Source organism: Lynx rufus, unplaced genomic scaffold, assembly GCF_022079265.1.
Source record: "Lynx rufus isolate CCGP_SWC_20201006 ecotype Redwood Valley unplaced genomic scaffold, mLynRuf1.p SCAF_3, whole genome shotgun sequence".
Taxonomy (NCBI): Eukaryota; Metazoa; Chordata; class Mammalia; order Carnivora; family Felidae; genus Lynx; species Lynx rufus.
Genome location: NW_025814845.1, coordinates 175510559 through 175534170, shown reverse-complemented (window position 1 = coordinate 175534170; position 23612 = coordinate 175510559). Strand labels below are relative to the sequence as shown.

The window sequence follows — 23612 nt, the reverse complement described above, 5'->3', positions numbered from 1 at the left end:
TTGTTAATTTTGACTTCATTCCTCCTTTGACTTCAAGGAGGTGAACAGTATAAACATATTAAAGAATCCTAGACTTTTAATTAATTTGAAACTTGGGAGAATGAAGAGGAAAAGCAAAAAAATTCTTGGTGTTTCCTCCACTTTGGACTCGGAGGCAGATTCTATAGACCGGTGCCCTGAAGCTGAGACCCAGGAAAACAGTGAGGAAAAGAGAGCACTAAGACAGATGAGCTCTTCTCCCACAGGCTCACCAGCACATACAGCACCGATCCACACGATGCTCTCTTGTGCGGGCCTGGGGGCCCGGCCACAGGGCAAGCGGCTTTGTTCTCTGTCTACATAGTTGTTCAAGTAAGGCAGCATGGTATACACCCTGAAAGCAGGGACTCAAAGAGGTATTTGTTTAAAAAAAAAACAAAAAAACAAAAAAACTAAGCAAAGATAAATGACAAATGGGAAATGTTTTCAATTCATACTATAGACAAGGGATTAATCTCTTTCATACAGAAAGAGTTTGTGAAAATCTGTAAGCTAAACCAATCAGTTGTGAACACACAGTTCATAGTAAAAAATACAAATGATTCTTGAGTACATAAAAGTATCCAATCTCATAATAAAAGAAACGCAAGTTAAAATAGTAAATTAATGCAATTTACCTACCAGATTAACCCAGGAAGTTTTATGACAGTGTTAGTATTTGGGTAAAAAAGCAGTGAGTGGGGGGCGAAATTACATAAATGTGAACACACACTTTCATGTACTTGTATATGCATGGCAGATCTGGGTAAATATGTAAAAATCTGACAACATCGGTAAACATGGGTAAACTGAGGGTCAAGGCAACATAGTTGAGAAGAAGACACTATTGTATACACATCTGTATTTTCCAGATGTTGATCATCCGTGTGAACAAATTATATAAAGAACTAAAAATTAGGAGTGAATTGGGTTATCTTAGACTTGGAGGGGTTTCCACAATATATTAAGGGAAGCAAGATACAGAACATTGCATATTATATGGTGTTGCTTTTTTAATGAAGCAACTATGAAATAAAATCCTTATATGTACTTACATATAGAGATACATGGTATATATACAATATATCATGATAGCATATAATTCAATACATTATATATGACTGAGCAGGGAGAGCTATGGAAGGACACATGATTGTGTACCATAGTTGTTTGCAGGGTCTGGTGGAAGGAGGGAGGTGAGTCAAAAAGTATTCTTTTTTTTTCAATGTTTATTTATTTTAAGAGGGTGGAAGCACGCACGCAAGCAGGGGAGGGGCATAGAGAGAGACAGAGAGAGAGAGAGAATCCCAAGCAGGCTCCACACTGTCAGCACGATCTCACGAATGACCTGAGCAGAGATCAAAAGATGTGGGTGCTTAACCGACTGAGCCACCCAGGCGCCACAGTCGAAAAGTATTCTTTAACAATATGTCTGACATATCTCTGGAACACTGTGTGTGTGAGTGTGTGTGTGCGCACGCACACGCACCTGCATCTATCGAACACGGAAGAAACATCACCCACAAGCCACAAGAAAAACAGAGCTATCGTGACTCATCCATGAAATAGGACATCGAAGCACATGTATATTTGCATATATTTTGCACATATGTATATATCCATGCACGCACACCCACACACATACATAAAAAACATTCACGGAATCTAAGGGTGGTAGCTTCAGAGACAAGGATGTCAGAAGGTTTTTTGCTGTTTAATTTTTTGCTGCGTTTGAATTTTTCAATAAAGCCACTTTACCGTGGGAAGGAAAAAGGAATAATAATTTATAAACGCTCCTGTAGCTCGGTAACTCAAGGCTCCTCTAAATTTAGAGTCTGATCTCTACGTGAATTGCTTTGATCTGTTTGGAAACTTAAAGCAGGTGCAGTCATCTTAGCGACGGCAGAAGCCATGATGGTGATGACAGTGTTGGTGTCTGATTCTGCCAGTGCCTCTGTTATTTTTGCCCGTTTGCTCAGAATGTTGGAAGCGCATGTGTTCAGCTGGAAGGTGGAAATGAAGAGGACTGGGGGAAGGGTCTCTCTTTGCTTGTCTCTTGCTGTGTCTGCTCAAAGCAATGGATTAAATTTTTTTTTTTAATGTTGATTTATGTTTGAGACAGAGACAGAGCACGAGCGGGGGAGGGGCAGAGAGAGAGGGAGACACAGAAGTCCAAAGCGGGCTCCAGGCTCCGAGCCGTCAGCCCAGAGCCCGATGCGGGGCTCGAACTCACGGACCATGAGATCAGGACCCGAGCCAAAGTCGGACGCTCAACCGACTGAGCCACCCAGGTGCCCCTCAAAGCAATGGATTATACATTAAATGCAGTTACACTGTTGTAAACAAATACCCAGAATCAACATTTGGCCTAATTACAGAATTCAACCTATACCGTGGACACATTTCTATGACTTAATGGTCAGGTTTTCTTTGTGATCGAAAGATAAACCTCCAACTATTACTTAAAATTAAAAGAAGGGGGCACGGGGCGCCTGGGTGGCTCAGTTGGTTCAGAGTCTGACTTGACTTGGGCTCAGGCCACGATCTCACAGTTAATGAGATTGAGCCCCACACGGGGCTCCATGCTGTCAGTGAGGAGCCTGCTTGGGATTCTCTTTCTGCCTCTCTTTCTGCTCCTTCCCTGCTTGTACTCTCTCTTTCTCTCTCTCTCTCAAAATGAATAAACATTTTTTAAAGGTGAAGTAGAATGGTAGGTATGGACACGGGACATCTGCAGAGTGTACCGTTAAATGAAAAAGTAGGCTATGGATCAACACGTGCAAGCCCACCATCCCCTAGGGCAGGAGGGTCTGACCACACAAAGACGTTTTCTCAATTCTACTGCTTTGTGTCTTTGCAACTCAAAAGAAGAATGTGATTACTTGGTTTCTGTGTTCTTGCCCAGTGCCATCCCTGACCTTAGGGGCAGTTAGAGCAAATGGTGAGCTGATCAAATTGAGGGCAGGGCAAGAATAACAGAGAACAACAAGGGGGAAAATCCTGGCGTAACAGTATTATCCTGTCAAACGCACACATTTTACACAATGCGCACATAAAAGTCTCAAACGGATCGTGCCGAATTGTTCATTTTGGTTATGGAAAGTAAAAGCAGTGGGATGTAGGGCAGAAATATTGAGAAGGAGAAAGTTTCCATTTTCCTCATCTATATTTGTGTTCTTTGATATTTTTGGCAGTGAGCATATTTCCATATATTAATCATTGAACAGCTTTATTGGGATATAATTTATATGTCACAAAGTTACCCATTTTAGGTGTGCAATTCAGTGATTTTTTAGTAAATTTACTAAATTTAAGAGTTGTGCAACACCCCATCCCCCGCCACCCCCCGCCAAAATTGTTGACTCAAGTCAGCTTGGAACTCTGATGGGAGACACGCCTCAAGGTCAAGTTCCGTGTCTTCCCAATGAACTTCCCTAGGGCACCTCACCAGAGCCAGCTCCCTTGGCTATTATTGCTCTGTAAGGCTGGATTCCCTACTTTCATGAGAGGTCTGGGCCCTGTTTCCAGACCGTCCCAGCTCCCTATTGTGTCTACGCTGATGACAGTGGGGTTCCCGGGACCTCGATGGGACCTTTGCTAATTACTGAGAGATAAAGCCCATGCCACTTAGACCCATGGATCCAGAGGCTGGACAACCTTTAGGGAGCAGATGGTCATGAAATCCCCAGTCTCAAGGTAACAGACGACTTTTCCATAAGGGCCTCTCCCCCTGAAGGCACATATTGGAGAAACGGACCTTTTCCTTTTGTTTCCAGCCCCTTTCTGTGCCTCAGCCTGCCTACCCTCTCTCTCTCTCCTCTCTCCCAGGAAAAGGAGACCCATCTAACTGCTCAGAACTCAGGACAGCCATTGGACTACAGTTTTTTTTTTCCACTGGGTGAGGTCCCTATGCCTCAAGGTGAACACATTTTCCTTGTTATTTCTCCTGCCACAAAGCCCTTCCCTTCTCTGCCAGCAACGAGGACGGTAAGTTGCAGTGGGCCTGGCTCTTTCAGGTTCACGAAGTACGAAGTTGCTGGTCTAAGCTGGGTAAGAGTCTTGTGTAAGAGCCCATCATTGGGAGGTGGCAGATGTGTATCCATTTGGTGGCTGTTACTAGTAACCTCTTGGATGAAAATCCAGTCCAAACCTCCCTACCCTCACGGCACTGTATGTGCCCCCAGAGACGCAGGGCAAGGAGTTTTTGCAAGGGCTCACGGGAATATGTCTGTCCAGAGACCCCTGAGCTACCCTGGTCTGCCTGCCTCAACTGGCTGCCAGACAATTTCAGTAGCTTTGTATTCTGCTGGAGGAAAACCCAGCACACTCTCTCTAGCCACTTGTTCTCCATATCATGCACTGGGTTGGTCTCTACGCCCCGCCCTGCAGCGGGGAAGACACCTTGGGTGGACGCAGACGTAAAAAGGTGAACTCTCATGGTGAGGTGGGGGTCTTGAAATCAGTGGTTGCTTCAAACCCTCCTACCTGCATTCCCTCCTGGGATTGCACTGTTCGAGCATGTCGTTTTTCGAAGAATGTATTTATCTTGTGATGTTTTCTGGATCAGAAGGGGCCATAGACAGTGTGCGTGGTGGCCGGAAGCTGTTTCAGTCCTTGGAGGAGATCTTAGATGATAAATGTCTCTTGGTTAGGAGCAAAACTTGAGTCTGAGGAGGCCTGACACTGCGTCAACCAAGTAGGGAGGAAGTGACTTCTGAAACCAGATGGTAAAAAGGGGTGTTGACTGGACCACTCGTCTCGTGAGAAATCTGACTGCCCTCAGGAGAGGGCGTGTGTTGGCGGTCCAAGTGACCGTCACAACTGAACTCTAGCTGAGAGCATCGCTGCCAGCCATTTGCGCCATTTTGGAGGCACGGCCTAACCACCTTCGGATGACAGCAGTGCAAGCTGTCACGGACTGGGACCACCTGAGACACGCCGAGGGAGGACTGCTTAGCGGGGCCTTTCCCAAGTTTCTAATCTACAAATTCGTCAGCAAAATAAAGCGGTTATTGGTTTATACAAGGAAGCTCTTGGGGTAAGTTGTCACAGTAATAGTGACAGTAATCCGAAGTCAGGGTCTGGGGGTTGAATGGAAGGGGGAGGGTGGAAGAGACAAAGCTGTGTCAGGGATTCCTGAGTGGTAAATCGGACATCACCTGTGGGAGTCTGTAGGGTCTCTGGCTCAGGAAGTCTTAGGTGGGCCCAAGAACCTCTACCTTTTAGATAATCTCCCACAGGAGAGAAGGATATATATAATCCCCATCCCCCCACCTTGCCATTCTCTCCCATCCTGCCCATTTCTGCACATTTAGTTCTCCAGGCGAAATCAGAATCATTTTTCCATGTTCCTTACAAATCCTGTAGGTGTTGTGAGATCACATTAAATGTATAACTTACAGGGGCGCCTGGGTGGCTCAGTCAGTTGAGCGGCCGACTTCGGCTCAGGTCGTGATCTCACCCTCCGTGAGAGTTCGAGCCCGGCGTCGGGCTCTGTGCTGACAGCTCAGAGCCTGGAGCCTGCTTCCGATTCTGTGTCTCCCTCTCTCTCTGCCCCTCCCTGACTCATGCTCTGTCTCTCTTTGTCTCAGAAATAAACATTTTTAAAAATGTATAATTTATAGAGAAGTATTTTTTCCAGTATTAAGTCTGTTTATCTGAGAGCATAGTATGTCTTTTACTTTTTTCACGTGTTCTTAGAAACCCCTTGGTAGGGCTGTACTATGTCCATTATATAGGTCTTGCCTATGTCTGGTAAAGTTTATTTTAGCCATTTCATCTTTTTTTTTTTTTTGAAGTTTATTTAGAGAAAAGCAGTGGGGGAGGGGCGGGGGGGGGCAGAGGAGTTGAAGCAGGCTCTGTGCTGTCAGCACAGAGCCTGACGTAGGGCTCAAACTCATGAACCATGAGGTCATGACCTGAGCCGACGCTGGATGCTTAACCCACTGAGCCACCCAGGTGCCCTGTAGGCATTTCATCTGTTAAGTTATACTGTAAATGGGATCGACTCCCATCTTACTGTTGATGGATATGTTCACATAGCAGCACCTATTGCTTTTTTCATATTAATTTTACCATCAAGTGCTTACTGAATTTTCTTACTTCTGATCATCTCTTGGTTGGTTCTCCTGTGTTTTCCTGACACATATCCTCTGCAAACAAGTTGGCTTCCCACTTTCCAAACTGTATGCCTCATTTTTATGGCTTCCTAATCACATTGGGTAGGGCTTCCAGAATATCAAATAAAAATGATAGAGTGGGAATGAGGTTTATTAATTGCTTTTGGTTTACAACTTGGGAAATCTGCACAAAGGAATCTGATAACAATCCGCAGATCAGCACTGGGGGACCGCCAATTTATATAATTCTTTATCCAGGTATTTCTTCAACCTGGCCTTCAAACATGCTGGTGATTTCCATGATCCCAATGGAATATGAAGTCAGTAAACTTTCCTAAGATTCTGTGTGAGTCAGGCAGGACCTTTTATCAATGGGGAGGGGTGTCCCAGTGGTAGTGATGCCTTATACATTTTACTATAGCCCTAATCGCTTCCTGCTTAGGCAGTTTGACTGACTCTTCCCACCAAGGAGCCATCCTTTTCGCTTCATCCTGTGCTTGGCCCTAAGGAGATTCTCAGATGAAGGACAGTCCCTGTCTCTTACTGTTCTTTTTGTTTGTTTTTGAAGGAGAGAGAGACACAGAGTGAGTGGGGGAGGGGCAGAGAGAGAGGGAGACACAGAATCCGAAGCAGGCTCCAGGCTCCCAGCTGTCAGCACAGAGCCCGATGCGGGGCTCGAACTCACAAACCATGAGATCATGACCTGAGCCGAAATCAGACACCGGCCCGACTGAGCCACCCAGGTGCTCCACTGTCGAATTCTTCCCGTAGGAGTGTGCCTAGAGAAATCAGGTTCTCAGAGATGCACGTCAGCTATACCATCACTGTCCTCAAGTGGTCATCAGGGAGAACAGTGGGGTCACTGATTTTACCAGCCAGTCTGCCTACCATCTTACTGTCAATGTCACTAAGCGCACATTAAGTGACCCAGTCCTTCCCTTCTCTTCCAAGTCATCCCAGCAGAGCAGTTTTCAAGGAAAGAATAAACCAGGCCAGAGGTGGTTGAAAATGTATTTATTTTTCTTCAAATGATCTTTTTCAAGCAATAAATAAAAACAGACATGTCAACTTTTCTAAAAAACAAAACCAAACAAAAAAAAATCCCCTAAACTATATACATCCTACAGAAATACAAGCATATCAAATGTAGAAATGACATCACTCTGAAAGATGGGGCTATTTACAAAAGTTACAAGTATTGCATTGCTCTGTCTTGAAGAAGCCTCTTCCTCATATGACTCATAAGCTCTAAGAACAGGCAGGGTGCCCTTCGGGGACGGGGTTATCTTCAAGCGGTGAAACTCCCCATCTTTCTTGTTCGACAAGGAAAATGTAAGGAAAGACCCCAACGTCCAGACACTGTATTCAATTCGCCGACAACGTTCCACAGATCAGATGACTTTCGAGGAGCCTGAGAGGTGCCCCCTTCAGGAGGTCACATGTTCCTTGAGCTCCTGATAGAAACCATCTTGTCCCGCAGCCAGGCTGGGACAGGTGGCAAGACCCTGCTGATCCAGTGACCCTGGCTGTGGTTTCTTCGGGACAAGCTAGTTCTGTCATGAAGACTAGCCTTCCAGAAAGCAAGGCCATTTTCCCCATCTTGGCCGCACATGGGGCACACTTGGGGAGCTCAGAAACACACGGATGTCTTGGTCCCAACTCCAGAAATCCTGGCTTAATTGGTCTGGGATAGCCTGGTAGCAAGGTTTTCAAAACTCCCCAGCTGATGCCGGTGGACAGTCAAGGCGAACCACCCCTTCCGTACTTTGGGCTTGGTGGCCAACTCCCATCCCGATCAACCATCCTGCCTCCGACTGTCCACTTTCCCACAGATGTTTACATTTTTTTCTCATGGCATCCCAACCTTGTTGAAAACTCTGGAATCCAGTTCCAACAAGCACCTGAGCAAAATGGCCTCAGGAGGAAAGGACTGAGAGTGTGAGCTCCCGGCCACCTGTTCTTGGCACTTTCAGCCTGGTATGTCTCCGTGGGAAAGTCAGGTGTGTTACCCTCAGCGACCCACAAACACCCTTGGTCACACAAGATTCTGGGAGCTGACAGCAACCCTTGGTCTCTAGAGGAGACCAGCATGGCTGATAATCAGTGAAAGTGGCAACGTTTTCCGGCCATCACAGAAAGTTTGCATCACCAGAAATCACTTCATGGGAGAGAGGCCAATGGAAACCCACCTGACCATTTGAACTGACCCTGTGGTGGTGTCTTCATTAGAGTTATGTCGAGTCATCAAAGAGGCTTCTGATGGCAGAATTATGACCACCTCCCCCAAATCCCCTCTTCCTATCAAGCCAATTTCCTATTTTTATTTCTGAGAGTTCTGGGACTCACGTTGTCATCAAGTACAAAGAAAATGGCTTTATAAATAGCAGTTTGACACAGTGACAGAAGACTTGAATTGGAAAGTGGGGGGAAGACGTGTCTGGGGCTGGTCCTGAGCTCCGACTGTCCACATGGTTGGAATCCAGTCTGGGAAAACACAGGTTTTGGCGGATGTGCACTTGTTCTATAGAAAGTGAGTCTGTTCCAGGTTACTTTTCCTCCCCCTGCAACAGCCACCCTGCCCCCCAGGTCCATCTGCTGTTGGAACCCAGGGCTCCCTCAGCTGCAGAACCCAGTGGACCTCATTCACCACAAAACACAGAGCAACCTCCAGGAATCAAGGAAAAAGTGGGAATGGCCAGCTGTGCCACCTCTAAATAGGTCCATTGTCCAGGCATCTTAACCCCTCCACACCTCACCCCTATTCAGCCAAGCAGCTCCTAGGGAATGAGGGAGCCTTTGGCTTTTCTAAAAACAGGAAGCGGGAACTCTGGCCTCACCCAAAGACAGGGCTTGACAAAGGCAGGATGAGTGATACCAGCACAGGTTCATGTTTATGGAAGGAAATGTAATGAACCTGGTCCTGTCTGGGATGCCAGGATAAGAAAGAGCATTCCAACACGATTCTGACATTGAGGCTTGAAGTTATTTACGGATGAGCAAGAATATTCATTTAGATCTAGACTCACAAGGGGCTAAAGAACAAAAAAAACAAAAGAACAAAGAACAAAAAAACAACCAAAAAATAAACATGCTCTCATTTCTAGACAAGTTTGCAAATACCTCTAAGCTGGCACTCAGTAACAACACTGTTCCACACTACTACAATTGAAGTAACATGTAGCTTCCCTCCTCCCTCCCCCCAAGCCCAACCCACACACAACATCCTTCTCCCTCAGAAAGCCTTACCTCCATTTGGAAAGGCCCCTTCAAATGGCATTATCCCAAGAATGGATTCCAAAATGGCACCCGGCACCCACGGTGCCCATTCCAGGAGCCCAGCAGCCAGCTCCCAAGCAAAGGGTCTGCCCAGCTCCTCACACACACTCTTCCATCCTAGACCTGAAACATGGTGTCCATTCCCCTCTTTTTATTCAAATAAGGGCCTTTAAAAAGTATTCACCTAAGCCGGGGAATTTTAAGAAGGCAAGAATTTGTTGGCGTACTTCTACTCTCATAGGATTCACATCACGTCTGGCTCTAGTCAGCTGGGTTCCCCAATGGCCCGGCCCAGTGATTCCCTGGAGGAAAATCTCCACTGCGCCCAATTTTTCAGGAGCACCTTATACAACATGGCATTTATCACACATGATTTGCAAGTCCTCAGGCAGGTCTGTGAGAACATGCTCCCGCCAACTGGATCACCGATCCTCAGAAAGAAAAGACTGTACTGTTGGGATGTAAAGCCACTTTAGTGTTCCATGTGCCCAGGAACCAGCCTCAAAAGTCATCAAACAGCAGTCCTCACCTTCCTTCCACCTGCCACCCCACCCTGCCTGCTTCTCAGTGGCAACCAATCCCAGGTGTCTATCCTGCCACCTTGTCCACACCTGGGAGATGCCATTTCCCTTCTAACTGCTTCGACATTTGCACGCAATCGTGCTCCGCTGCGGGACATCGACAGAAACATGTCCAAAATTCACTGTCACTAGACTCCTTGTACTTACATACTCTGAGGAAATTCTTAATAAATACTTTTATTTATTACGAAGCGTAATTATTCACCTGTTGGTGACTTCAAAGGGAAAACCACGTCCTATAAGATTTCGTCAAAGAACACAAACAAAACATCGACCAAAAAACAAAAACAACCAAAAAAAAAAAAAAAACCTGTTACAAGAACAAAAAAAGGACGAAGCACACAGAACCAGGCACTTCTGGCAAACTTGTTTTCTTTTTGTCCCTTTCCCACTCCCACCCGCCTCCCCCCCACCTTAACAAAACTGGGTGGGCACATTTGCCAGGATCTGTGGGTTTCCTAACTTCAAGCCTTACCGCTTAAAAAAATGAGGTAAGAAATTCCTATCTGAAAAGTAACAGACACACAAACCAAACCAAGGTCTTCCCTGCCCGCTGAGGCAGCCGCAGCCGTTATTGCTCTAGGTTGGAGTGTTTTGTTTGCTCGTAGTAGGTGTATTCGAAGTCCTTATTGCCATTCTAGCTGGCCCCACGCTGGCCCAGGAGGAGCAAAGGGGGAGGAGCTTGGCCACCTGCTCCCCACGCTGGTCAGTCCCCGCGGGGCCGGCGGGCTCGCGGGGTGGGGGTGGGGGGCTCCGAGCGGCCCTAGCAGCTGGGGGACGTGGTGATGGGGCTGTGCAGGTAGGGCAGGCTGCTGGGGGCCGAGTGCACGCCCACCGACACCGGGAAGCTGAAGACAAACTGCGAGGTGGGGGTGGGGGTGGCCTTGCCCCGCTCCCGCAGGGGCCCCGAGGGGCTGGCGGCCTCCACGGCGCAGGACGTGGCCAGCACCTGCGACTCGAACTGCAGCAGCTGCCCCATGAAGCTGAAGTTGGGCGAGATGATGCTCCGCCGCTGCTTGACGAACTCGAAGGCCTCCTCCAGCCTCACCCGCTTCTTCATCATCAGGTAGGCCAGGCAGATGGTGGCCGAGCGCGAGATGCCCGCCTGGCAGTGCACCAGCACCCGGCCGCGGCAGTCCTTCACGGCATCTGGGGCACAGAGCGCCACGCGGTTAGTGCCCCGCGCGCGGTCCCCAGGCTCCACCAGATGGCAGGTGCGGGAGGCGCCGAGGGGGTGGGGGGGGAGGGGCGGGGAAGAGTGTTGGGGGAGGGGCACTCCCGGTCCAGGAATAACGTTGGCGGCCGAGGAGGGGGAGGAGGAAGCCCACCGCAAAGGACTCTAGGATTCCTTCCACCCATTCTGGGCTATTTTTTTGAGACTGATCCAAACAAATGCACTAAGCTTGGGAAAAATGCATGGTAAAGCCGGTTAAATCCCAACATACCTTCAAGGATTTCCATGTGCAGGAACAAAAACACTGGCCCAGTTCTCCCTTTATTTGTTTCCTCCCCATCCCCAAAGCCTTATCATCTAGACATCTGGAGCCACGCACGGAAAACGTTATTGCCTAGATAAGCTAACGGCCCGGCTGGGGAGTCTCTCTTCCTATCTATCCCCACCCAACACAGCATCCAGGCAGTGAGCCTTCCTCAGAGGCACAGGGGAAACGGGCACACCCCGGCGACCGCGCCCCTTCGGTCCCTCCTTCCGCAGGCAAGTACCCGTGGTTCCCTCACAACCGCCCGCACTCGGCCCCCACCCTGCACCGCACCACCAGAGCCAACCTACCGATGTACTCAATGGCTTCCATGAACCAGGAGCTGATGTCTGCCTTGTGGTTGTCTTCCACGGGAATGCACTTGTACTGATAGTGGCCTTCAAAGTGGTTCGGGCAATCGGAGGAGACATTCAACAGGGCCGTGATCCCCAGCGCGTCCAGCATGTCCCTCCGGGCAGCGTGGTAGGCACTGCCGAGGTAGAGGAAGGGAAGGATCTCCACAGGACCCCCCTGCGCCAGAAAGAGAGGGCAGAGTGCCCCCAACATCGTGAGTGTAAGGCCCCCAGGAAAATGGCCGGGGTGCTTGGGACAGGGCGGGAGGGTACCTGGGCGAGGTGGGCTTTCACAGGCCCAGGGGAGAACGCCTGTGGACACAGCCCTTCCGGGTCTCCCCTTAGCCTGCTGGGGCTCCTGGCGGGACACCAGGCCCGGTGGGCTTCTCTAGCCTTTACGCTCCGCTCTGCTGTGAGCGGCAAAGCCAGGACAGGTCAAGCCTCGTGGGCCCCACCTGCCGGTTCAAGCAGCCCCCCTCCCCCTCGATAAATAAAGTGGCAGACACAACACCGGCCTTGCCACACCACTTAGGACACGAATCTACACCTAACTCAGCGCCAGGCTGTCTGTTGTGGGGTCGAGGGACTTATTTCCCTGGGCACATTAGAAACAGATGCTGTTTCGGCCTCACAGACAAGAGGCGGGATCTATGAGGAAATGGGGGCTGCAATTCGTGACGTTTTCTGAGTCAGACCAACTCAAATGGTCTGGGATCTGACAGCAGACTTGCTGGACCCTATGAATCCACTCCCTCTCCGTCTAAGTGCAAAGGCTGGTAAGACACAGAGCAGCTTAAGCCAGTTTTCTTGGGGGAGGGTTGGCCAACCATTTATGTCCATTGGGCGTTTGCAATTGGCTTGTACACGGCAGGGTGGCCTGGCTCTTTCTACACAGCAGCCCACATGCGCTGGCTTCAGCAAGCCCCGCGTGTCCGCACGTGAAGTTAGAGGCAAAGTCAGAAAGTTAGGTCTTTGTATGTTTCCAAATGAGGGCAATAAGAGGGAAGGAAGGAACAAATGGACCCTCCCTAACACTGCACCCCAGTACTCGGGGTTCACTCCATTCTCCCCAAATTGAGGCACTGGACCCAAAGCCTCGGAAAAGCAGAACTCTGAAAATAAGCCCCCTTGCCCCCGCCTCACCCCCTCCCATTGCCCCTTTCTCCCAGGCTCTGGGCCCGGGTCTACCTGGTCGTGCAGCGGGGTTCCACAGGAGCCACAGCCCACGTCCAAGGACTCAGCAGTGCTGGGGGGAACAGCAGGTGGGATGGTTGCCAGGGCCTTCGTTTTGGAACAGAATTCTGGGTACTCGGAAGAAAACCTCTCATAGCCACCTGTAAAAGAGAAAGACGTTGGTGTTAATAGAGTCACGAAGCCGGCAAAACCCCAGAAAAGTACTTGAATCTGACTCCTGGACTGAGGAGAACGGCTGGAAGCTGGGAACGGCCCGATCTACATTGGCCACCGGGTGGCGCTGTGGGCCCAGAGATCACGGCTATGGAACCTTCAGAGAGCCGCATTTGGCCAGGGCTGCATCCTGAAGGCTGGAAGGGAAGTTTTAGGAGTAAGACTTAGGTTTGGGAGGCAGACACAGAAAGGACGACGTGCAGGGGATATGCAGAAGGGACTTTCCACGGCAGCTTCTTGGGGTGATGACAAAGCATGGAAGACTAGCCATTGTGTGTTTCCAGGAGCCCCGAGGCAGTCTGGTGCTGGGCCTTGGGGCCTGCAAAGATGTCTGTCATCCCCCACCTCCAGTCCTGCCTTTGGAGAGGTTCTGCAATGTGGGAGAGAAGGAAAAAAAATTTACCCTGGCACCAGCCCTTCTGGATCTCAGCAACAGAACAGATGCCAGTCGCCCAGCCTCATGAACAGCTGTTCATCAGCAAGGGGCCAAAATAAGAGGAAACGGGCTTAAATATAAATCCCTCTTGCTACATACAGGTTTGGGGCAAGGCAGGATTTCCTGACCTGCGAGTTGCTAAGCTCTGGAATGGTTATCTGTGGGATCGTCTTCCGGGGAAGGGAGGTCTTTTAAGTAAAAAGAGATAAAGGGCCGACTTCTCTGGAATAGTGTCAGTGCCAAGCCGAAAAGCTCCTGCTGGCTGGCGGAGGGCAGAGAGGCAGGAGAGGGGCAGGAAACACTAGAAGAGAAGCGCTTGGTCAGTATCCGATTTACTCTCAGTTCTGGGACTTTGCTTTGCGAGTAACTTAGCATCCACGGTCCTTGTGTGGCCCTGCTTGTATTTTTATCTTGCAGTTTCCACAGGACCTGAAACATATTACAAATTCATTCAGGAGAGCCTACAGGTTGTGAAGCGACCATTCAACCAACAGTCCCGAATGTAGCTAGCACCATTAAATCCTGACTCGTAAGCGGCATGGTGTCACGGGTTCCTAGAGACATTCATGGTAACCTTCCGACATGCAGACATGTGACAGTTAGTCAATCACTTGCCCAGATCCCAGCCCTAGAAAATTCTGCTTTGCAGAAGAAGGGAATGCTTCTTCGCCACATCATAAGGCTTACAGAACAGGGTATACATTTTTTCCTCTCTGTTCCCCTCCATTCCCTCCCTCGGGATATAAATGGGGATCTCTCTGGTCACAGGCCCGGCTCCTGCTGAGTCACAATAACCAGCTTCCCCCGGAGGAGAGGGCCCAGTACTGGCAGCTTCGGGCGCGTTGGTGGCCTTAATGGTCATCTCAGCACAGGGGCACCCCTCCTTCCCATTAGCACCCCCTTTTCTTTACAAGGCTACAAACATTGCTGCCCCAAATGCAGTGAATAATGAGGGAAGATGGCTCTTCCAGCAAATGTCTTTAGCTCAAGTTCCTAAGGTAGAACTCTGGGAAACTTCCTTAAATGTTTCCCTTTGAAAGGCAGAAAGGGAAGTGAATCAATCAACAAACCATTGTTGAACACCTATATACAAAGCCATTAGCTGTTACTCTATGTATTTCTATAGGATTTAAAGACTTTTAAGTAAAATGATTTCCTGTGTTTATTACGTAATTTGAGCTGTTCAAATATGCTGTTTTCAAAGCTATGGAAGACATGGGCGCGCTCCCAAAGCTTGTCACCCAGACAGGCAGACTAGCGGTGCCCCCCTGAAAGCGAGTGCTGGAGACACAGGAGCGCCAGGGCCAGGCTGTGAGGTCACCGAGGAGGAGCACCCCCCCCACCAAAGGGCAGCGGAAGTAGGAGGAGCCTCAGAGTGGTCAACACACAATGTCCTTCCCATTGCTGAGAAGGTGCGGGACAGGGCACCAGACTGAAAAGGCCTGCGTTGAATCCCAACCTGGTTAAGTCATCAAGCTGTGCGGCCTGGGGCTGTCATCGAACCTCTCTGAGCCTCTCCCTCACTTGTAAAGCGTGATGAGACATCCGCACCTGGCATCCTCTGAGGACTGATTGGAACAGCCAGTGCTCTGCACCTGGCCTCGGGGAGGCACCTAACGAAGACTTCCTTTTCTGGCACTTACAAGGGGACTCCAGCATTACGGGCAATTTCCCAGACTCTGGACAGCCCTCTCCTCCTGGGCTTTACTTATTTTTCCAGTCACAGTCTTGAGATCTGGTAGTTGGACAGCAGAAGGGCTGAGTTCACTGCCTGAGTTCCAGGACCTTTCCCCATAGGGGACATTTGCTGCCTCCAGGTCGATCCTCAGTCAGCCCCGCAGGTGGCACAGCACCCACAGCCCAGAAGGCTCCCGAGCTGGCCGATGCCCTCGGGGTGTGGCAGGCAGGGGGCGAGCAGCCAACTGGGAGGGACAGAGGTGACCCGGGGGGCCAGGCCAGGCTTGAAGGGGGGCCATTTGTCATCCGCACCACCCCCAACCCTCTCATAACAGGGCAGAGAGGGCGGGAGAAGGCAGCATTAGAGTGGAGCAGAAACAGGATTACTGAGGTCCGTTCCCTTTGGCAGCTCTTTAAAGAACAAGCAGAAAGGAACCAAGTGAACAAGCAGATTTGCCTGAGGGACTGGAGTGTCCCAGGCAGGCAGCCGTGGAAGGGATTCTCCCTCCTGAGCTGTCGCTAGCTCTGGAGGGTCTGTGGCTGACCGTTATGAAGAGTTGCACCCAAGGAGCTCCTTCCTGCGGGTGGAGAGCGGCACCGGGCTGGGACCTCGGCTGCGCGCAGCACGGAAGGACAGTCCCAGAGCACGCAGGCGGGGTGGCAGGCAGGGTGGCAGGGATGGAAGGCTGCAAGTGGGGAACCACCCACGTCCACACTCCACAAGACCAGCACGTCCACGCCAGGTATCGGCTCCACGTTACTAAAAGGGATAGAGGAAATGCTATGTGCCAGGTTCTTCCCAAGCAGCAGTCCTTGAGGGGTGACTGGCCCCAGGTTTACAGATGAGGAAACTGAGGCGCAGGGCAACCTCAGGTAAGGGCAGTGCCAGCGTTCAGACCACTGACCTCGAAGCCACCTGCTAGTCTGGCCACCGGGAGCCGACCCTGCTGTGTGCCCATCTCTGCCTTCCCGGTGGTCCTTCTCCCGGGGGAGGCACAGACTGCTGGTTTCATCCCATTGGAGACACATGTAGAAACAGAAAGGATCTGGACACTCGTGACATTTCACCAATCTCCGCGTCTAACCGGTGTTTTTCAAACTACAGGTTGCCACTAAAGAGTCATGACTAGCACTCTTTATTTAAGGAAACACAGCAGGATAGAAACTTCTAGAATCCACTGCATTTAAAGAAGGTAGAAGTTCATGGGCCTCTGGTTTCAGGTGTATCTGTATCCCTACGGGGTCACGATGCAAGGATTTCAGACTGTTATCATCTTTAACTTCTGATACTCTGCGATTCTAAATGTCACAAACTTCTCTGCAAAGCAGGTGTCTAAGATCTGCATTTCTAGCTTCTGAATGCAGTTTCATGACACATACACCAATGACTTTCCGCCTGTTTTGTGTAGCTCCAATTGGATGTAATTCCATAACAGATATTCTGACTAATTTTGACCTGTTTTTCCCATGTTCTTAATAATAGACTTTCTGGGGGCGCCTGGGTGGCGCCCGGTTGAGCGGCCGACTTCGGCTCAGGTCATGATCTCGCGGTCCGTGAGTTCGAGCCCCGCGTCGGGCTCTGTGCTGACAGCTCAGAGCCTGGAGCCTGTTTCAGATTCTGTGTCTCCCTCTCTCTGATCCTTCCCTGTTCATGCTCTGTCTCTCCCTGTCTCAAAAATAAATAAAACGTTAAGAAAAAAAATTTAAAGAAAAAATAATAGACTTTCTGGTCTTAAAGCTCTCATTTTCTCATCTTAATTTTGAAACGTGAGAGTCTAGAGGGAAGAAAAGGAATATAATATCCCAACTTTTTTTGAGGGATAACCACATCCATAGCTAGCTGAACTCCACGCTCTTTTTCTCATACAAAGCAAGACAACTGTCACAGCTTACTGAAAAGGATGACCCACTGTCCACACGTCCATGCAGGGCTGCGACAGTGCGCATAGAAGTGCTCTAGAAAGGACAGGCTGGTGCAGTGCCGATCACATCACCACAGTAGGACTCTTAGTGGGGTCTGTGATGGGGAAGACAGTCATTTGGTGGGGACAGTGGTCACAGATCTTAATATGGCTGTCGCTCTTCCAGTCACCCTCTCTCAAACACTCAGAATGTCACCCGTTCACAGACAGGGGCTTGCTCTCCTGGGACTTCATTATCAGTACGAGCCAAACGCTGCCCAGCAAGAAAGTCTGGGGTCATTCGACTTTGAGAACTCCCGTTGATGCGGGTGTTAACTTAGTAAGCACCCACGTAAACGCTGAGCAGTGCTGAAGATTTACCTAAGTGAGCTTCCCACTCTGGGACCCCACACACAGACCTGTGCATCCTGGGCCAGCTGGCTGACACTTAATGCCACCCTGGAGCTGGAGCTGGTTCACGGTCCCTCCCAGTCCTTCTGGGCTATCTGCTACATTCAGCAAGCTGGCTGGTGCTGCCTTCCGCTGGAGAGTGAACTTTTCTTCCTGTCAAACTTCCTTTGTTAGGCGGCAACTGCCTCCCAGTAAGGAAACTGGCTATCTGGTTTCAGATGTTCTGATTTTTTAAAGGAATTTCTTGGCTCCTTGGAAAAGCCACCTTCCCTCAGTTCCCAGTGTAGCCCGTCTCTCCTATAAACCCTCAGGACAAGCCCAAGGGACCTGTGATAGGCTTCCTAGTGATAGGGTTTTCACTTTCAATTGATACCTGCCTGCGCCCGGTCTTTTGTTACTTTTGTTGATTGGAAATATCCAGGTCGAAGGAGTTTGCTTCACTGGGGGTCATTCTTTAACGAATGACAACAGAGGTGAGAGATTAGCTCTAAGGCCTGCCATTGTGTGTAATTCTAATGCTCTCAATCCTTGGCTGCCACGGGCACTGTATCATATTTATAAGAAGAAAGGCCAGTCCGTTTCTCTTTGGGTCAAAACGTGTGCAACGTCATCCCCACCCCCCCAGCCGGGGTTTGCTGTCTGCTGCCACTGACCTCCTGGGGGACTAGGATGGGCCAGGGAAATGGAGACAGAGAGAGACAAGACCCAGCTCAGCTGCTGGCTGAGCGCTCCCCCCACTCCGTCATTGGCCTTGGGGGCTGTTTCCTACAGAAAGTGTAATGTCACAGTCTGTAGGGTCAGGCCTTAGGACTACAGTGTATGTGAGTCCCAACCTGGAGGGAGAAGCTATCTAATTGATATCTAATTGATCGTCCCACTGCCTCAAGACAGGGCCAGGACAACTTTTAAATCAGAACTTAAAGAACGGACAAAAGTCATGAGCTGAGATGAATTTGAGACAGGAGAAAAGTAAGATATTAGGGTAAGAAAATGCCCTTTTTGTCCTTCTCTAATGACCAGGGTCTAAAACCCTCATCTGAGGAGCTATCAAGGAAAGAAAGGGAGTTCAAAGGAGGTGTGTATTCTAATGAAATCTGAAAAGCTGAAATTTCTAAACTTTCCCCCAAAATGCCTTACAGGACTTTAAATAAAATGAGCTTAAAGTTGGGGGGTGGGGGTGGGGGGAAGATTTGCCCCAGTGGGAATCTTGTACTAGCAAAAAGACCAGAGAGTGTAGTGATTTAAGGTTATCGTTCTTAGCAAAACTTGGGATAACATTTAGGAAATGTAAAGGCCAGGCAGCATTTTATTGGTATTAAGTAACATTTACTCTTAACTACGAATTCTTGCATGTGGTGTTAGTTAACCACCTGCAGCTAACTCATTTCTACCAACGCACGTCCACGTGGCAGAAATAGAAAACTCAGATTATTAAACACAATTAGTTGGTAGAATTAGATAGCCTTTGGCTGGAAAGGATAATATAACTTCCGAAAATATTCTGTTTTTCTGTTCCTGTAGGTTGGCAGAGAACAGTCGGGTCTGGCCACTTTTCCTTTCACATTCCCCACCACATGTGCAATGAGATATACAGAAAGTCCCATTAGATGGAAATTAAAATGAACAACTCCGATGGGAACCAAATTACCCAACACTGAATCAATTTAGGCATTTACTAAAGATAATCTAAGGGGCTTTTCCTCCCCAGTTTCCCATTAGTTCTCCGCCCCCAGAGTGCCCTTCCATGAACCCACATTTTCTCCATTTTACTGGCTTCTCCACTAGCACTTAGGAGGCATGGCTGTCCTCTTCCAGCGGTGTGGGAGCAGACACTTCCCGGTTCTCCCTCAACTCACTAGGGATGCCTTTTCATTAGAGGGCCAAGGGAAGGAAGAGGAACGGTGTTAATTAATACTTCCTCTGCTTAGCACACATATGAAAAGAAGCCAGGTTAATAGCATACGACCCTGTGAACCTGGCAGCTTCTACCATCGCTACAGAACAAGCCCCTCACCACCACCACCACCACCACCACTGAATTTCAGGCGGCTGCTTCCAAAGCAGGCTCCTTTCCCCTGGAAGACACAGCTGTTCAGCTGAGTGTCCTGGCTACTCCCCCTGGCCTGTTCCAGAAGAGGCATTAGTTCAACCTGCCGCCCAGGCCTAGATACTAAAGGATATCGACTTTGAGAAGCGGAAGGTAGGCCTCCCCACCACCCCAGGTCAGACAACAGGAAGCAGTACAGGGCCCAATAGGAAAGAGCCGTTAGATGGCTCCTTTTCCTCCCTCCAGGGACCTCGCCAACGACCAGAGAACTGTCACTTTACCCAGAGGCTTCTGCCCTACTCAGTCTTTAACATTAGCCTCGCGCCCAGCAGCCTAACGGATCTGGCTCTGGGCTCTCCCCTGCGGGTCCAGGGAGGTGCCACCAGCGGGAGGAGGAAACCTTAAAAGCACGCCTCCCTCCCAGGGGCTTAAGCGTCCTGGAGCCCGGAAGCCCAGGGGTCAAGGTCCCCGACCGAGCTGCGGCTCTAGGGCGATCCCCTACGGGTTTCTTCCAGGAAGAAAAACAAAACAAAACGCAGCCAGCCTCCACGTGGATCTGCACCACCTCGAGAAGAGCCCTGACTTCCGAGCCCGCGAAGGAAGGCACAGGCTCGGGCTCTCCATCAGGAGGGATCCAGGGCAGTGCGGCTCGGAGTGCAGCCCGTGCCACCCGAAAGGGCTATCTCCCGGGAGAAATTTCTCCCATTGTCGCCATGGACGCCGGCACCAGGCAGGGGAGGGGAGGCGCGCTCAGCAGCCCGGACCCCCACACTGGCACGGGTGGAAGCCGGACGTGCGTCTGCCGGGCGCTCCGGGCACAGCTCGGCCCCCAGGCAGGCGAGGCCGCCGAGTCCCAGGAGCCCGGCTCGCCGGTCCTTCCGGTGCCACTCCTTCCCGGCACTTTCTCTTAAAGCGCTTTGGGGAGAAAAAAGGAAGATTAGGCTGGATCGGAGGTGCAAAAGGCAGCTCTCACAGAGAAAGAAATATCAGCAAAATCGCCTTAGTAGTTCAACCAAAGGTCAACAGCAGCATTTCCCCAGCAGCTGACAGGTCAAATGGCCAGGAAACAACTGCCGAGAACAAAGCCCCCCGCTGTTCGGCAGGGGCGAACCCGGCTCGGCGGCACTGAGCAGTTTTGTTGTGCTTTTTGGAAAGGGCGGTGGGGAGAGGTTTCCGCCCCTCCTCCCTCCACCACCTCCCTTCCTCCGGGGCGAGCAGGTCCGGAGGGGAAAGAAAGGAGGGAGGAGGCGAAGGACGCCGGCAGGGAAAGGAGCGGCTCTTTGAAGGCCAGGGTCTGAAACGCCTCTCGGGTTCGGAGGCGAGGACCGGACGCGGGCGAAAGAATGCGCGGAATGCGGCAGTGGGAAGACGGGGCGCAGCGCGGCAGGGGCGCCCCTACCCACACCCCGTCCTGTCCGCTCTCCCACCCGAGGAACATCAGGGACCGGGACCCGACGAGGCCCGGCAGGTGCGGCCGGGGCACCGGCCCTCCAGTTACTTAGATAGCACGCGGTCCTTTGGGGGTTCTGACTTCCAGATTTGACCAGAACTCCCGTCCCCGAAGTTTCGCCAGGTTTCACTTAAGTCAAGCACGCGCTAACAAGACAGTCGAGAACCCCGTCTGAACAAAAGGTCGTACTTCTCCGCGGCCTGAATTTAAGGGGCACGTTCGCGTCTCGCGTTCCCCGAAACTCAGTCCTCCCGCCCCTCCCCCCCTTCCCCGCTCCCGGAGCTGGGGTCTAGCCCGAGGCGGGAGAAGTTGGCCACCTTCCAGGCGGAGCTCGGAGTTGGGCAGCAGATAGCTCCACGCAATGTCCGCAACCCGATCTTCCTTTCTGCATTTACCAAGCCGATCCCACCTCGGCGCTCGCCCTTCTTCACCGTATTCCCCACCTCTCGGGTTCAAGGGGTCGGACTCAGTGCAGGGCCCGAGCACGCCAAAACGACAGGCCTGACCTTCCGCACCCGCACACTAGCACCGGGAGCACCTCCCTGGACTATATATGGGTGGGCAACGCAGTGGAGCCACTACGCCTAAGAGACCTGATGGTTAGTGAGCGTAAATAAATGCAGTCTCCAGGAAGAGTACCGACTTGCAGGTGACAGAGGAAACGCACCTTCACCGTCTCTGAGGACTTCAGGCGCTCGCACTTGCACACAAACGCACGAAAACCTTGCAAACCCATGCAAAACAGCACGCACAAAGGAGTGCGTGGGTACCCACGCAGCCACGAGTCCCTCCAGGCACTTGCTTCTTCCCTTGCCCACTAAGGCGCAGGCCGCCAAGCCCCGCGACACCTACCCTCCAGCTCGCGCCCCGGCGCCAGAGTTTACCTTTGAGCAGGCAGATGTCGGTGCGCTCGGCGTTGCGGCGCAGCGCCTGCACTACCAGCGACACGGTGCTGTCTTCGCGGAGGCTCTCCGCGCGCGGGCTGCGCTCGTCGTAGACTATGACCGCCGAGTAGAGGCCGGAGCGCAGGCGGGCGCGCACCTCCTCCTCCGCGGGCAGGATCTGCTCCAGGCTCACCGAGCCCTTGGCCCGCCGCCGCACGATGGTGTTGCAACGCACGTTGACCGAGCCTCGGATGTAGCCCGCGCTGTGCGCCAGGAACGGTCTGCAGTCCAGGAGCAGGCACTTGCCGCCGCTCAACAGCCCAAAGGCGCCGTGGCTGCCGCTGCCGCCCGCGCCGCCGCCGTTCTCTTCCCGGTTCATCAGCCTTTTGAGCACGCTGCAGTCCATCTCCCGCAGCTCCTCCACCGTCACCATGGTCGCCGGGAACCGCGGCTGCTGGGCACGCGAGGAGGAGGCGAAGGGGACCCGGGCCAGTTGGGCTGCAGGAGGGGACAAGCGGGGGCTAAGGGAAGCGCGTGCAGAAGTGGCCGCAAACTTGGCCCCCACGGCCTCCCACGGGCGAGCCTCTTCTCCCCGGTCCCCTTCCTCCAGCAGTCTCGCGGTTACATAGCAGTCCGAGCGGCCTCGGGCACCGGGCGGCACCGCGCGCGGTGCTGAGGGGAAGGTGAAGGGGAGTGTGTTTATGGGAGAGAGGACCACCGGGGCTCCCTTCTGTTGCTGCCTCTGTTGTATTTTGCCCGTTGTGCCGCTGCCGCCGTAGCCGCCACCGGCGCTGCCGTTCGGGCCGCTGCCGCTCGCCACCGACAGCCGGAGCTCCGCGCACTGCCCCAGCCAGAGTTTCCTCTTTAGCTTGTAGATGTATTAATGCTCCTCTGCACTCCCCCGGGAGGGGGCAGATTCATTACTACCTCGAGAGGCCCCGCCCCTTGCCATTCTGGGCCTCGCGCCCTCCCCCCCGCCCCCCGCGCCGGCTCCCCGCCCCGCGCCTGCTCCCTCGGCCCCGCCTGCCCCTCCCCTGCCCCCTCCCCTGCGCGTGAATGGAGCGCGGGCCGCTTGCGCCCAGTCATGGGAACGCGACGTCACAAAGAGCAGAGTAAACAGGGCGCTCGGCGCTCGCCTTCAGGCCCATTCATAAAACCGAGACCTAGAGGAAGAGGGAGGCGGCCTCCGACCGGCAGGCGAGCGGCCGCGCCAGGACTTTGTGAATGGAACGCGGCAGCGCCTGTCGCAGCCCGCCGGCCGGCCCCGGCCTCTTCGGCACGCGTCCCGCCCGGACCCTAGTGGCAGTCCAGCCATTCCTCCCCGCCGCGGCGATGCGGCGTTCGGCGTACGGAAAACGGCCCGCCGGGAAGCCGGCCTAACGGCGGCCGGGGCTCGGTTTTGGAGGTTTCATTCCTTTTTGCCCCCGTGCTTCCCCCTTAGCAGGCTCGCAGGTCTCCTCCCGCGAACCGAAGTGGAGAGGGCAGCGTTGCCCCGCTGCCCAGCGGGCATGGCCGGGGACCTCCTCGCCCGGGGCTTACGGAGTGCGTTCCGCCCGGCCAGTCGTTTTGTCAAA

General features: G+C 51.9%; 1 protein-coding gene across 1 annotated transcript; it reads right to left on the bottom strand.

Moving 5' to 3' along the window:
* Positions 1–7174: 7174 nt before the first annotated feature.
* Positions 7175–22908, bottom strand: DUSP4 (dual specificity phosphatase 4). The gene is made up of 4 exons (XM_047091892.1): positions 22039–22908; positions 13014–13159; positions 11784–12003; positions 7175–11143 (listed from the first exon to the last, which is right to left on the bottom strand). The coding sequence occupies exons 1-4, from the start codon at positions 22469–22471 to the stop codon at positions 10758–10760; spliced, it is 1185 nt and encodes a 394-aa protein (XP_046947848.1). The 5' UTR covers positions 22472–22908; the 3' UTR covers positions 7175–10757.
* Between the last annotated feature and the right edge of the window lie 704 nt (positions 22909–23612).